Genomic DNA, 15,559 nt, shown 5'->3' with positions numbered 1-15,559 from the left:
GACAGCACCCATCGGCCGGCACCCTGAAACTCGCAGCCGGCGATGCGCAGCCCTTTGAAGAAAGCAAGAGAGCCGGCCCCAAACTGCCTTTCCGTCAAGATTCAGGAGCTGGGAGCGAGTCACCTTGGGTGGAGGGCAATACGGGGGAGAGGCGGTGGCATGATCAGAGCTCCGACGACACTGGCAGGCGACCAACGCCCGTGGGCGGGAGGGTGTCACCCCCCTCTCCTCCCATGGTCCCTTCCCTCCACCCCCCTCGCCTGAGCCAGGCAGAGCTGGTGCCCCCATGGGAAATCAACTCCTCCCCTCTCCCCACGCCAGTGACAGGGCCCAAACTGCCAACCCAGACTCCAATCAAACCCGTATCAGGCGCGTGCTGGGAGCTCACCGAGGAGATTTTATGGAGAGGGCCATCTGGTTATCGCAAATGCTAACGAACTGGGGGTGGGGGTGGGACATGACACACACAATAAAACCGGCGCTGGAGGTTCACGCTGACGTTTGGGCAGCTGTAGCCAGAGATAACAGAGAGACTCCCCTGTCCGACTCCCTCCCCCCCGCCCTCCTTTATCGCCCTGCAAGGACTCACCCCTGGGAGCGTTTTCTGCTCATGCAACGCGCTCTGCGCCTTGAGGGCCGATTCCCGGGCGCAGTAGGTCAGGAACGCGCATCCTGCGGGAGAGAGAAAGCAGAGGGGAAGGGTCACGGGCGCCTCGGATCCCTGCCCCCCAACATGACGGATCCCCCCAATCCTCCCCCCACTTTAAAGGGCTCCTGGGACAAAGGGACAGTAGCGAGGGGGTGCCGGGCTCCTCCCTCAGCCCCACGGGCCAAAGGGGGAACCGTGAACCCAACTTCCCAGGCTGGAAGATGGGGGGCTTGGACGGAGCCAAGCCCTAATGTGACAGCGAGGCTGGCAAGGCCCATACCAGCCCCATGTCCTCTCCTTTGGATTGGCTCAGTACAGTGCATCTGCCTGGGGATGGGGGTTGGGATTTTCCCGGGGGGGGGGGGGGGGGGTTGGAAGGGAAGGGGCAAAGAAAGGGGATAAACCACTAGGCCTACATTCGGGAGATCTAGGATTATTTCCCAGCTCTGCCACCAACTCCTGCATGCCCCTGGGCAAGTCTCTTCGGGCCAGATCCACAAAGGGAATTAGTGCCTAACTCCCATTGGTGTCCATGGGAGTTAGGTGCCTAATTGCCTTTGAGGATCTGGGCCTTCGTCTCTCTGAGCCTCAGTACGCACAAAGGGGATAATACGCGTTCTTGTCTGTTTTGATTGCAAGCTCTCCGGGGCAGGGGCGGCCTCCCACTCTGTTTGTACAGCCCCCGGCGCCATGGGGCCTGGACTCGCCGGGGCTGCTACTATACAGGCCCGAGAGCTACAGAACAAGGGGCTGACGGAAGAAGGAACTGAAAGGGACAAGCGGAAAAGACAGAGCGATGTCAGGGGGCCCATCAGAGCGCAGTAAGCGACGGACATGGATACTAGAGAGTCTGGGGGACCCTCCTCGGGCGCCTTGAAATGAAAGACAGGCTCTGCCCTATGGAACTTACATAGCACGTTTCCCCAGTCACCACCCTTCTGCTGTCCATTTTTAATCCTTATTTCACAACTGAGAACATCCCGACTTTTGCTCTCCACCCTACTGCAGCTGCTATCACAGTAGCGGATGTTCTCCTTCAAAGGCCCAGCTCCTGGATTCATGTGACTAGAAGAGAATCTTAGCTTTCATTTAAAACAAAAATCCCTGTAAGTTTCTAGCTCTCCTGGTTACCGCGGGTAACTTGAAAATGTGAGTCGGGGACACCTGAAGAACCAGGAGACAAAGAACATAAGAACAGCCATACTGGGTCAGACCAACGGTCCATCTAGCCCAGTATCCTGTCTTCCAACAGGGGCCAGTGCCAGGTGCCCCAGAGGGAATGAACAGAATAGGTAATCATCCAGTGATCCCATTCCCAGCTTCTAGCAAACAGTGACTAGGGACACCATCCCTGGCCATCCTAGCTAATAGCCATTGGTGGACCTATCCTCCATGAACTTATCTAGTTCTTTTTTGAACCCTGTTATAGTCTTGGCCTTCACAACATCCTCTGGCAAAGAGTTCCACAGGTTGACTGTGCGTTGTGTGAAGAAATACTTCCTTTTGTTTGTTTTAAACCTGCTGCCTATTAATTTCATTGGGTGACCCCTAGTTCTTGTGTTATGAGAAGGAATAAATAACACTTCCTTATTTACTTTCTCCTCACCAGTCATGATTTTATAGACCTCAATCATATCTCCCCTTAGTCGTCACTTTTCCAAGCTGAAAAGTCCCAGTCTTATTAATCTAGCCTCATATGGAAGCCATTCCATACCCCTAATAATTTTTTTGTTGCCCTTTTCTGAACCTTTTCCAATATATCTTTTTTGAGATGGGGCAACCACATCTGCACACAGTATTGAAGATATGGGCGTACCAGGGATTTACAGAGAGGCAATATGATATTTTCTGTCTTATTATCTATCCCTTTCCTAATGATTCCCAACTTTCTGTTATCTTTTTGGACTGCTGCTGCACCTTGAAGTGGATGTTTTCAGAGAATTATCCACAATGACTCCAAGATCTCTTTTTTGAGTGGTAACAGCTAATTTAGACCCCATCATTTTGTATGTAGCGTTGGGATTATGTTTTCCAATGTGCATTACTTTGCATTTATCAATACTGAATTTCATCTGCCATTTTGTTGCCCAGTCACCCAGTTTTGTAAGATCCTTTGTAACTCTCCCAGTCTGCTTTGGACTTAACTGTCTTAGAATCATAGAATATCAGGGTTGGAAGGGACCTCAGGAGGTCATCTAGTCCAACCCCCTGCTCAAAGCAGGACCAATCCCTAACTAAATCATCCCAGCCAGGGCTTTGTCAAGCCGAGCCTTAAAAACCTCTAAGGAAGGAGATTCCACCACCTCCCTAGGTAACCCATTCCAGTGCTTCACCACCCTCCTAGTGAAAAAGTTTTTCCTAATATCCATCCTAACCCCCCCCCACTGCAACTTGAGACCATTACTCCTTGTTCTGTCATCGGCTACCACTGAGAACAGTCTAGATCCATCCTCTTTGGAACCCCCTTTCAGGTAGTTGAAAGCAGCTATCAAATCCCCCCCTCATTCTTCTCTTCTGCAGCCTAAATAACCCCAGTTCCCTCAGCCTCTCCTCATAAGTCTTGTGCCCCAGCCCCCTAATCATTTTCGTTGCCCTCCACTGGACTCTTTTCAATTTTTCCACATCCTTCTTGTAGTGTGGGGCCCAAAAGCTGTCCCCGGCTGTGGGTACTGAGCCTCGCTGAAAACTCAGCCATTTGTCTCTCTGGCTTCCTGCCAGGGGCTCAGATACTGCGGGCCAGGGGGGACTGAATGATTGTGCCAAGCTCCATCAGCCTAGAGTGTGGGCACCTCCCAGTCTTTACCATACTTATCCTTACAGCCCCCCGCTCCCGGTGAGCCAGGGCAGGGCTCTTATCCCCATTGTACAGATGGGGAAACCGAGGCACGGCAAGACCATGTAACTTGCCCAAGCTCACCCAGGGAGTCCGCAGCATTGCGGGGAGGCCAGGCTAGGGTCTCGCCCCGACTGCTGGCCCATCAGGCTCTATAATTACCCTGGTTTCTCTGCCCCGACCAGAGCGGTGGGCCATTCTACTTGTCAATGGAAAACAAGCTGACTGCTATCAACAAACTCAGCCCCCTCCAGTCCCACAGTGTCAGAGTCACGGGGCCTTGCGCCCCCCCGCCCCCCAGGAGATAAGCAGAGACAGTTTCATGGTTGATTTAACTCCCAGTGGAACCAAAAGTCCAAGGCGGCCTTAGAGGCTGAGCCCACGTTATGGGAAGACAGGGACCACCGTGGGGATCGCCGGTCTCCTGCCATTGACCGGGGCTTCAGTGGAAAGCAGCAAACGTCAGAGTTCCGGAGCAAATTCTACGCCGAGCGGCAACGGTTGTGAATCCGGAGTCACACCACTGGCGTAAGGGGCCACGCCGTTGACTCTAGTGGAGTCGCTCTGGATTTACACCAGAACTGAGATCAGAGTCTGGCCCGGGTGCCACTGATTCCAGTGACATCCCTCTGGGTGGATCAGAAGCGCACTGGAGTCACTCCCGATTTAACTGAGAGCAGGGTTGGGGCCTGGCAAATCGGGGCTGGGGAGATTAAAATAGGATCAGCCCAAGGGCCCCCCGAACCCAGATTGCAGCCCCACTCCCGACAGCCCTCCCTCTCCAGTGCAGCCTCCCCCCGCAGCAACCGTTCCAACCTGGCACTTTGTCCTAGCGCCTCCAAGCAGGATATTAATGTCTGTGCCCGCCTGGCTGTCTACCTGATTCTCACAGCGAGTGGCGCAGTCGGGACTGGGGCGGGGAAATCTGGGATGGCGGGTCTCAAACCCACCTTGCAGACATGAGGGTAATCCGGCACCTGTGCACACCTCCCCCTTGCTGACGTGCGGGACAGGGGTCGCAAGCCCCAGACCCTCCTGGTAATCCCTGTGCTAGCCCCTTCTTCCTGTTGATATCATAGCACTCTGTACGCCTGCATCCTCCCAAGACCCCTTTTTCATGGGGGGGGGGGAACTGAGGCACCGAGCTGGGACATGACTTGCTCCGAGGTGTCAAGGAGTTTGTTTACACAGCAAAGAAAACTAAAATGAGTCAGTGGAAGGGCTGGAAACAGTACCCAGCCCTCCCTTGCTTTAACCACTAGACCCCACTTCCCTTCCAGAGCTGGGACAGTGGAACCCTGAAGATCTGACCCCCAGGCCCTCTGCTCTAACCACTCATCTGCACGGCCTCCAGAGGAACACGGCTCCCACCAAGGAGCGACGCAGCAGGAACCCGCAGCAGGCAGCGCAATGAAATCCCCCTCTCAATGGAGAACAGGGTGTCCTGCATTATATCCAACTCTGATAAACCCTCTCAGCTCCTGGGGAGGAAGGGAAGATGGTGTGTCCAGGGCAGAGGGGAGCTTCCAGGCCTGTGATGGGCTGGGTAGAGACCTGGCTGGGTTCTGGGAATAGGGCACGTCCCCTGCAGGCCAAGCCAGGGTGGGGGTGGGAGGACAGAGGAAGCGCTGAGAGCTGTCACAATCAGGTGGCTTGCATGCAATGAGTTTGGCCGGACTCAGCCCCGTTCCTGAGGAGAGCAGACATCTGCAGCACAACCCCCCCGCTCTGCAGTTGCCACTCTCTGGCCCCGAGCCAGCAGCCCCAGCAGTGGCGGCAAGGATAGAATGGGCTAACCCCACCTCACCCCCTCAAATGTCCCCTCTGCGGGACTTAGCGGCATATCGGCAGGGAAAAGCTTGCCCTGGCGCTGCCCTGGTGTAGACAAGGCTCCATGTCTGGGCCTGTCCCACTGGTTCCGCGCCGTGCACCAGCCACGCCGCAGCCCAGACAGCCGTGCATTCTGCGGCGCGTTCGGCAAGCAGCAGTCCTGCCCTGGGGCTGAGAGCCACTAAGGGCAGGGCCCGCCCACTTTTACTGTCTGTACAGCTCCTAGCATAGGGGAATCTTGATTGGGGCCCCTGTGCAGGGCTGGAATAGATACAAAGAACAGCAACAGGTGGGCTAATGGGCCTTGTCATCCCTGACTATGGGTTCAACTCACTCGGCAATAACACAGCTTTCTCCAACCCACACATGCACACACACACACACACACACACCCTCCCCCCTTGCTCTTCGGGCTCAGTGCAACACACCTAATAAACACAAATGTCTTTCAGAAGCTCCTTTCCACCCCGGCTTGATCCACTTAACATTTTCCACTGGCAATAAAAGAAAAAAAAAAAAAAGAAAGCTAAAAATATCTACCCCGCCCAGCGAGCGTGAATCGCCACAAAGGAGGAAGCCGGACGTTACTAAACAAACCCCAGGTTTTCCGATCGCTTGGGAAAAACACAGATTTTTAGGCAGGGGCCGTTAGGATCAGCTGGTCGGATCTCTGGGGTAACCCTGGCCAAAGAGCCTCCCCCAGCATCTCTGGGATCAAGCCCATAACTTCTGGTCGAGCTACAGCCTGGCGAGTAGATAGCAAGCCAGTCCTGAGTTAATAGCCTTCCAGTGAGGGAGAAGCCACCTCATGCCAAGGTGAGCTGTCCATGTGCCCCTTATTTCTAGGCGGTTTGTCTGGCTTCACCTGCCAGCCGCTCCCTTTGGGGTTGCCTTTCGCTGCTAGATTAAAGAGCTGCCTACTCCAAAAACCATCCAGACCCTGATCACGCCTCCCCCTTCACCTTCTCTTGGATAATTCAATAGCCTGAGCTTTTCCAGTCTCTCCCGCTGGCCGGGGTTCCAGACCCTGGGTTATTCCTGTAGCTCTGGGCTGAATCCTCCCCAAAGACGTTACAGGCCTGGGTGGGCTGAGTCAGGTTACCAAGACACCTAAATCAGGGCCGGTTTTCCCAGGGTGCTCAGCTGCCGGTTGTTCCCACTGCCATGCTGCGTTTTGCTCTTGTGACAGTCTGGCCCGCCGCTTAGACGCCCGAGCTCTTCCGAAAGTCTGCGGGAGAGGGTCGCTCGGAAATCCGGCCCTTCGACCCAGGATTGCAAGTCATTTGGGGAACGTGAATTAATTCGCCCAGTCATTTGGTGTTCGTCTCATCCGCATGTGACAGAACGGGAAACTGAGGCACAGAAAGGGACCTGACTTGCAGAGCTGGAATCAGAACCCAGAAGTTCTGATTGCCAGTCCTCTGCTCTAGACATCCCCCCAGATCCAAGAATAGAACCCAGGAGTCCTGATTCCCAGTCCTTTGCTCTAGACGTCCCCCCAGTGCCAAGAATAGAACCCAGGAGTCCTGATTCCCAGGCCTCTGCTCTAGACGTCCCCCCAGATCCAAGAATAGAACCCAGGAGTCCTGATTCCCAGGCCTCTGCTCTAGACGTCCCCCCAGTGCCAAGAATAGAACCCAGCCGTCCTGACTCCCAGTCCCCTGCTGTAACCACTAGACCCCACTCCCTCTTTTTATAAGAGCCACCTCCCTTCTTTCTTCTCACTCCCCCCGTCAGCTCAGTCTCTCGCTGAACTAGCTGCTAGCGAGCTCAGAGCAAGTGATGAGCGGGTGGGTCATGGTGCAGGAGCGTGTGTTGGCACTGGTGTGAGTGGCCTTGACTCGAGCTGCACATAGCACTCGGGCAGGGCCTGGGGAGACCGGCTCTGTAAAATATTCATGAGCAAAATACACTCTTTTTCTTCCTAGCTAGAGTCCGGAGACTAACCATCGCTCCCTGCCAGCAAGAGCGCTGCGGAGAGCAGTGAGGTGGAAAAGCAGTTTGGCTCCAGCTGGCCCTCCCGGAGGTGCCCCATTGCCAGCAGCCAGAGGAGTCGGTTCTCTTGCAGCTGCTCCTGATGGAAGCCGGGCACACGGCGGGGCCCAATCCCCAGCACTGCCCCCTTATTGCCTTGCACTCCCGTTCACACCAGCTGGGGAGCCGAACCTGCCTGTGCACCAGTCTCACCTGCTCCGGGGTGGAACCGGGGTGCGCGTGTGTTGCTCCAATCCCCTGCTTGTGCTGCCCAGCTGTAGCCATCTGGTCCCCAGTCTCCCCTCCCCTGAGCCCTTCCCAGCCCGCCCTGGATCCAGTCTTACACCCGCCCCCTTAGAGGGAAGCCGTATCCCCCTTGCACAGATGGGGAAACTGAGGCACAGGGTGAGTACAGGCCGGATCCTAATCCCCCGACTCACACCTGCATCCCAAGTCACCCCTCTGAGATCGGTGGGTGGCTCCCGGAGGAGCCCGTTCCTTGGCCAAGGAGGCAGAGCCAGACATTGCAGCCAGACCTCCTGCATCCCAGCGCCGCTGCCTTAGCCCCTAACGCCCCAGGACTGCTGCCCCCCTCCTGCACCGGCTAGCCCAGGGAGGTGTCCCAGTCCAGGGACAACAGAAGCCTCCCCCTGTCTTGCTAACAACCCACTAGAAACCTTCTCGGGACAGGGCGAGTCGCCTAGGGGTCACCACGGCGGGGGGGCTGGACCCAGAGGCCGCCAGCACCAGTGGGGCCCCGCCTCCACTGCTGTAGCTGAAAGAAGCTCCCTGGCGGGTTGCGATAGCAGACTCTTATCCTGAGCGGGAACGCGCGGAACACCCGCCGAGCCATTAACACCCGGATCCCAGCCGGGGCAGGCCGTCCCGCCCCTGATTCCAGAGCTGGGTTCCGGGGTCTGCCAGCCCCTCCGCCCCCCTGGGGCCAGGGTACACAGAAACAAGAGAAATCCACCCCTGGGCACCAGGCCTGGCCCAAGACCTGGGCCCTAGTCGAGCCAGGGGCTTGGGCAGGCCCAGCGGTGAGCACGCAGTGCCACGGAGCCACCAGCTCTGTGACTGGGCCCCGTGGCTGGGTGCGTCCTGCTCTGGGGAAGGTCATTAAGGGGTTGCACGGGGAAGGGGCGGTGACCACCTCCCAGGCTGCTGGTCAGAGTTGCCCCTCGTGGAGACAGAACTCTGCGGGGGGGATGGACCCGATCCTGCCCTGGCCAGATGGTGCAGAGCCCGCATCACCTTCCTACATGGGAGCCCCCAGAGGTGTGGGCCTGGGAGAGCTTGCCCCGTGGCATGGCTCTGTGCCAAGGGGAAAGGGCCAGGTCCCTGGTTTGACAAGTGGGACCAAGCAGAGGGTAAAACCCTCTCTACTCAGGTTTGATTGTTCAGGGGAAGGGGGCTTCGCACTTCGTTATCCCGCAGTAACGACCCCAGCCTGGCCCTGTACAGGACTCTGGACGCCCCAGCACACAACAGTATCTTCAACCAGGGGCTGCCCAGGGCAGATCTGCCAGGGCCTAGCCAAGGAGGGTCCCTACTGCCTTAGCTCCCGAGCTAACTTCCTCCCAGCAGCAACGGCAGCCGAATCCCAGGGCCCTGCTCTGGTAGAGGCCAAGAACATGAATCCGGGTTCATCCTACGCTCCACCCGGGGCCCAATCCAGCATGGATGCTGAGCACTCTCAGCTCTCCCTGAAGTCAGGGTGTTCAGCATGGCACAGGATTGAACCCTCAGTGCCCGGCTCAGTGTGTCAGGGTCTGAGCCCTTTGGCAAAGCTGGTGCCAGCAGTGGGTACTGGGCAACTGGAAATCTGCCCTGTAATCCGGCCAATAGTATCCAAGCCAAAACCCACCGAAGTCAATGGGAGTATAAGGATGCCAAGGCCTGGGGCCTACGCATGCATTTGGGTCAAGCCCTTAACGATGACAATTTATATCCACTCAATTTGCAGCCCTTGGCCTGACCAGCCGCCCCTCCCCCCTCCGTCCTCTGAAGAGATGAGCATTTATGGAGGTTAAAATCATTCCCTGGTTTTTTTTAAAGTCCCCTTTTGAGAAACTGAGTTTCCCCCACTTGGGTTTTTGGCCCTAAATCTGGAGCGGGAGCGGTACCAAACAACGGTCGTTAAAAAAATAATAATCAAACGCATTTATAGTTCAGCCTCAAAACCGCTTCAGCTGGGCCGCCCGGATCTTTTGCATTCAGATTCCACTGCCGCTGGAAAGCCGGATTTCTCTCTTCCCTTCCCCGGCCATTTCAATGTACGTGGACAACAAAACCCCAGCCCAGCCCAGCAGCTGGGGTTACAGCAAAGCTTCCCAACCGCCCGGACTATAATTATTTTGATCCTGCAAACTCTTGACTAGCAGGTGCAGTGCTGGCTAGCCCCTGGGCATCTCAGGAAGTGCTACACCTAGTTAGCTGCCGGACTGGGCCCTTAGCTGACGTAAACTCTGTGGAGACATGGACTTTGCTTTCATCCCAAAGCACCTAGCGCTGTCATTGCTACAGAAATAAAGAAGGGTCTAGTCCAGTGGCGCTCAACCTTTGCAGACGACTGTACCCCTTTCCGGGGTCTGATTTGTCTCACGTACCCCCAAGTTTCACCTCACTTAAAAATGACTTGCTTACAAAACCAGGCCTAAAAATACAGGCGTGTCACAGCCCCACTATTACCCAACAATGGCTGACTTTCTCCTTTGTACCAGAGAATTCTAAAATAAAGCAATTGAAATATAAATACGGTACTTACATTTCCGGGTCGAGAATACAGAGCAGTATAAACAAGCCACTGTCTGTATGAAATTTTAGTTGGTACTGACTTGGCTAGGGCTTATTATGTCGCCTGGTGTAAAATTAGGCAAATGTCTAGATGAGTTGATGTCCCCCCCTGGAACAGCTCTGAGTACCACTGATCTAGTCCACAGGGTGCCGGTGATTGGAGTCAGAAACTCTTCATATTCGCATTGGCTCCCTCTCCTCCCAAAGACGCTCCATTTTGATTCCCTGAATTTGTCAGCTTCGCCAACCCCAATGGTGTATCTCAGCCCCCCCACCCGAGTTTCACTTGCGCTGGCGAGCCAGGGAAAACAACCAACGCTGAGTTTATGTCACATTAGCCCAGTTCCACCCTGCTACATCTTCCCCCGCTGGGACTGCCTGGAAATGGAAGCTTCTTTCACACCTTTAATAATTTAAACATCATTGTTATGTAAGGAGGTTTGGCTGGTTTTTAAAGCACAAAACTCTTGTCCTGGAGCATTCTCTGTTTTGCGGCTTGCATGTAAATCATTTGCATTTGTATTTGATAAAATAATTAGTGGCACCTAAGGGGACCCGCTTGGTTTAGTGAAAATCCGAGCGATTGTTTATCTGTGGTTTGTTTGTAACGTTCAAACCTTCCTGCCTTCCAGTCCCATAACCACGCTCACTCTCGGGGTTAGAACCGAAGTTTTAAACCCATAGAGCAATAAGAAGACCCAAGCGCCGGCTCTGAAGTCAGAGCCTGGTTGTTATTGTTGATGTTTTCCACATGTACCAGCTATAAAAATATGCTAAGGGCCAGATTCTCAGCGGAGCTGAACGGGCATAGCATCTGGTGAAGTCAGCGGGGCTACCCTGATTTCCACCCGCGCTGGATCTTTCTCGCCTCAGTTTACAAAAATATCAGCCAATGTACTTGATTTACAAAGGGGTAAAATAAACCCCGTTTTCCTACACTTTGATCCCCTCTCTTTTTGTCACTGCTTGAAATCTGCCCCGAGACAGCAAACGATCCAACATTATACTGTGACTAACCTTTGCCAGCCAGCCTCCATCCCTAGGGCTGACTCCAGCTCCAAATACCCTCCAACAAAGCCGGGTTTCCGCAATTGCTTTCATTCCGGGCTTGTAAAAAGTGGAATGTTATCAAATTCCAGAAAATGATCTTATGCGAATCGCCTCCTTAGCTAACCCTGCCCTGTCTTCTCTTTTGTTTTCAGGACTATTCCCAGAGCAGATTTTTCACCGATGCCGTTCTTAACTTTATTTTGAATTAAGAAATTGGCCAGAGCCCTTGTTTAATTTGCCCCTGGACCTATTTCACACGCTGCCCCTTCTGCTTTTTAAAGACCACTTGCTCCCTCCCTAATACGGGGAAGTGTGTTTAAAAAAGAAGACAAGAAATGAACCAGCAGAGACAAATTTAGCTCTGACCTAGAGGCCTCAGGCTGAAGACAGGCCTCCTTTAGCAGGAGCGAAGGATATGCCATTTGGCAAGATCACGAGAAGGGGGCGGGCGGGGGGCCAGACCCTCTGTTTATACAGGAGGAAAGGAATCAGGAGGGAACTGTCAAAGCCCAGCCTGGGGATTTGGGATCAGAACCTCGCAAGTTTTCCCTCTGCTTCCCCGGGCCCAGAGTTACACCTGTGGCAAATATTCACAGGGTTTGGGACTGAGATGATAACTCAATCCCTGTGCTAAAAGGAGACTCAAAGGTGTCCAGGGGCAGAAGGAAATGGGGTCACAACCCCCCCACCCACACAGGGCCTGACTCTCCCCCGTGCAAAACTACCCCACTGGAGTCAGGGTGGGGTGGAGAAGAACTGTCCCTCCCCCCCCCCCTCCAACCCGACTCCCTAAACCCACTGCACATCCAAACCCCCGGCCTCTATCCATGACGCCTCTTATCTGATTGTACCTCCTGCCATCTGTTACCATCTCGCTCTCGCTGCAAACAGCCTGGCCCCCACCCCCCTAAGCCCTGACATTTTAATATGCATGGCCATTTCGCACGGCCCCCACTTTCTCTGCCCTCCTGGCCACAGCTGATCTGATCTCCCCCGACATCCCCAAGTCTCCTTTTTCCTCGGGCTGCTCTTGCTTCGTCATTTCATAGTCAGTTTTCTCTCCCCCCCCCCCATCCCATTGTTGGGAGCTCCTTTATTGTTCTAGCAGCCCAGGCCTGGCTCACTTACCTTTGTGCATGCCCGTGTATTTATCCTTAATCACTGTCAACTCGTAGATCTTCCCAAATTGCTCGAAGATGGGCTTCAGATCCTTCTCCTCCAAATTCCGTGGGATCTGCCCGATGAAAAGTTTAATGGCATCGGGTTCCTTCATTGGTCCAAAGGGGCGAATCTGGGGGCGAGCTTCGAATCGCCTACCCGGCCCCAGCGGAAGAAGCGAGAACACAATCCCAGCCCTAACTACGGTCCCAACACTGCCCAGCGGCGAACCAAACAAAGGGAGCAGAGGCTGGTTGGTGGCTTTGGATGCTTGAACCAGGATTCCCCAAATCTGTAAAAAAAAATGTGTTTTTTTGGGGTGGGTGGGAAATTCCTCCCTGTCGCCTCCTCGTTGTCGCTGATTTTTTTAACCTTTAAAAAAAAATGAAAAATCCTGATTTTTTTTGGTGCAAAAAAATTAAATAATCATCATAAAAAAATCAACTCTAAAGAATCTTGCAATTCCGCCTTCTTGGAAGCGAGCTGTTGGGCTGAGCTCTTTGCAATTTCAGAGCCCTGGTGCTAATACTTTTGATCTATTAATTACAGAGCTTGCAAAGCAGTTAATTAGTTTATTGATTAACTTTCCTTGAAGAGGTTGAGACCAGTTTAAATTCTTGGGTGGTTGTTGGTGGTTGTTTTTTAAAAAAAAAAAATTATCGATTCATTTCTTTCTCCTCCTTTTTCCCCACCCCTTTTCCAAGCTGGATTTCAGCTGCTTTTGCTGGATTTCTCCCTTTAATGAATCTTGAGCTCTGATTCAAATCTTTTCTTTACCAACAAAAACCTCCTCTCCAGCCCGCCCTCCTTCCCTGACAAATAATGATGTCAGATTTAGGGGCTGGGAGCAAACTCCCAGCCCCGGGAGAGACGCAGGCAGGGAGGTTCAGTGCCACAGACAATGACAGGCTCAGACCAACTGATACAAATAAATACAAGCCTGGACAGAAAAATAGAGACCCCTGCTTGCTACCAGCACTGCTTGTGGTGTTCTTCTAAGGACCACTTCCTGAGACGCCAGTGTAGATGGTCCATATAAGGAAATACTGCACCATATAAGATCAGATCATACAACACAGAGCACCCCCGTAGATATTCTAGTTTGAGTTTATTAGGTGTGCACGTGTACATGAATGAGCATATACGGGCCATGGCGTTCACAAGTGACGAGTGGTTTTGGGTGCCGCAATACTGGGGCTGCCCAAGCGGAGACCCCCTGAAAGGATCTGGACGTTCAGGGGCTCCGATCTCTTTAAAGAGTCTCAAGCATAAGCCAGTAATAGAGACCCCCATAATCCTGGGTCTTGTTAGAAAATCTTGGATTCTCTATTCCTAGATAAGGGGTGGGCAAATCTTTTGGCCCGAGGGCAGCATCTGGGTATGGAAATTGTATGGCGGGCCATGAATGCTCACGAAATTGGGGTTGGGGTGCAGGAGGGCTCTGGCTGGGGGTGCAGGTTCTGGGGTGGGGCCAGAAATGAGGAATTCAGGGAGTGGGAGGAGTCTCTGGGCTGGGGCAGGGGGTTGGGGTGCGGGAGGGGGTCAGGCTCCGGACGGCGCTTACCTCAAGCAGTTCCTGGAAGCAGCGGCATGTCCCCGCTCCGGATCCTATGCGGAGGTGCAGCCAGGCGGCTCTGCGCACTGCCCCGTCCACAGGCGCCACCCCTGCAGCTCCCATTGGCCGCAGTTCCCTGCCACTGGGGTCATCTAGTGTCACCTCCTGCATCGCACAAGCCGGAGAACTGCCCTGAATACATTCCTGTTTGAAATAGAGCAGGTCTTTTAGAAAGAAGATCCAATCTCTATTTAAAAATTGCCAGGTGAATCCACCAGCCCCCTTGGTAAATTGTTCCAAGGGTTCATTAAAAATGTGCATCTTATTTCTAGACTGAATTGGGCTCGCTTCAACTTGCAGCCATTGGCAGGGCTGTCCGGGGGGGGGGGCAAGTGGGGCAATTTACTCCAGGCCCCGCAGGAGCCCCCACGAGAGTTTTTCGGGGCTCCTGGAGCGGGGTCCTTCACTCACTCTGGGGGCCCCGGAAAACTCTTACGGGGCTGGGCCCCCGGAGCTTCTTCCGCTCTGGGTCTTCGGCGGCAATTCAGTGGCGGGCGGTCCTTGCACTCCGGGACCCGCCACTGAAGTGCCAGGTCTTCGGCAGCAATTCGGCAGCGGGGGCCCCCCGCCGCTGAAGACCCCAGGCCCCCTGAATCCTCTGGGTGGCCCTGGCCATTGGATCTGGTTAGACCTTTGTTGGCTGGACTGAAGAGCCCGTTATCATCAAATTTCTCTCCCCCATATAGATACTTATAGACAGTGATCAAATAACCCCTTAACTTTCTCTTTGTGAAGCTAAACAGATTGAGCTCATTGAGTCGCTCACTATAAGGCAGGTTTTCCGATCCTGGCTCTTCTCTGACCCCTCTGCAATTTATCAACATCCTTCTTGAATTCTGAACATCGGAACTGGACACAGAATTCCAGCTGTGGTCCCACCAGTGCCGTGTGTCTGTGTATTTTGGGTGTGTCTATTTGCATTAATAAATGTAATATAATACAATACAATATACAACACAGGTTTACCTCTCTCCAGTCTCTTTTGTTTTGAATGGCCTCACCACTCTACACACACAGCACTAGTGAAATGCAGCCACCTCTGGGGTGGGGACCATCAGCAGCTTGCTGTATATCACAGGAAGAGGAGATTTTGGCTAAGTATCCGAGGCCTTTTAGGTAGTAAGGTGCTGCTGTAACACAGATAGCTAAGGGTGGATCACAGGAGAAAATGAGATGAGGCCAACCAGGGGAGGGAGTTGGTATACGGAAGCCGATGCCTTTTTAGTTTGGGGGATAATCTGCACAAAAATGGTTTGAGAAATTACTAGAAACATCTATTTTATTATTATGTAAACCATTTAAAAAGCAAACACCACCTGCTGAGGCTTGGGGGTGGGGGCAGCACAGGACACAGTTCTAAGCATCACCCTGCTAAAGCGTCCCCACTATATCATTTTGCATTTACACAACACCATCCATCCACAGGTCAGAAGGAAGTGAGGCTTGGTACAGAGGTAGGTCTCGTGAACCCAGTTTGACAAAAGTGGAAACTAAGTCAAGGCCACACTTGGGAGCTGGGAGAGAACCCAGAAGTCCTGACGTCCAGTCCCTTGCTCGGACTGCTAGATCCACCCAATCTGGGAGAGAACCCAGGAGTCCAGATGTCTGCTCCCCTGCCATAAATACCCCACCCTCCATGCCAGCTACAGAACCT

The 15,559-nt window shown here is 53.7% G+C and overlaps 1 protein-coding gene across 3 annotated transcripts in view; it reads right to left on the bottom strand.

The window, feature by feature from the left end:
* The window catches only part of CELF3 (CUGBP Elav-like family member 3), a 47,682-nt gene extending 34,673 nt beyond the window's left edge, over positions 1-13,009 (bottom strand). The window contains exons 1-2 of one of the 3 annotated variants that reach the window (XM_054011434.1): positions 12,261-13,009; positions 590-672 (exon numbers count right to left, since the gene is read on the bottom strand). In XM_054011434.1, the coding sequence (XP_053867409.1) occupies positions 590-672; positions 12,261-12,405 (228 nt within the window). In that variant the 5' untranslated portion in view covers positions 12,406-13,009. Of the gene's footprint in view, positions 1-589; positions 673-10,053; positions 10,185-12,260 lie in introns of those variants that run through there. The other 2 variants (XM_054011435.1, XM_054011436.1) reach the window with 2 other exon arrangements.
* Between the last annotated feature and the right edge of the window lie 2,550 nt (positions 13,010-15,559).

The sequence above is a fragment of the Malaclemys terrapin genome, chromosome 21 (assembly GCF_027887155.1).
Source record: "Malaclemys terrapin pileata isolate rMalTer1 chromosome 21, rMalTer1.hap1, whole genome shotgun sequence".
NCBI classification, from domain to species: domain Eukaryota; kingdom Metazoa; phylum Chordata; order Testudines; family Emydidae; genus Malaclemys; species Malaclemys terrapin.
The sequence above is the reverse complement of the archived record's forward strand: the minus strand, read 5'-3'. Positions and strand labels throughout refer to the sequence as shown.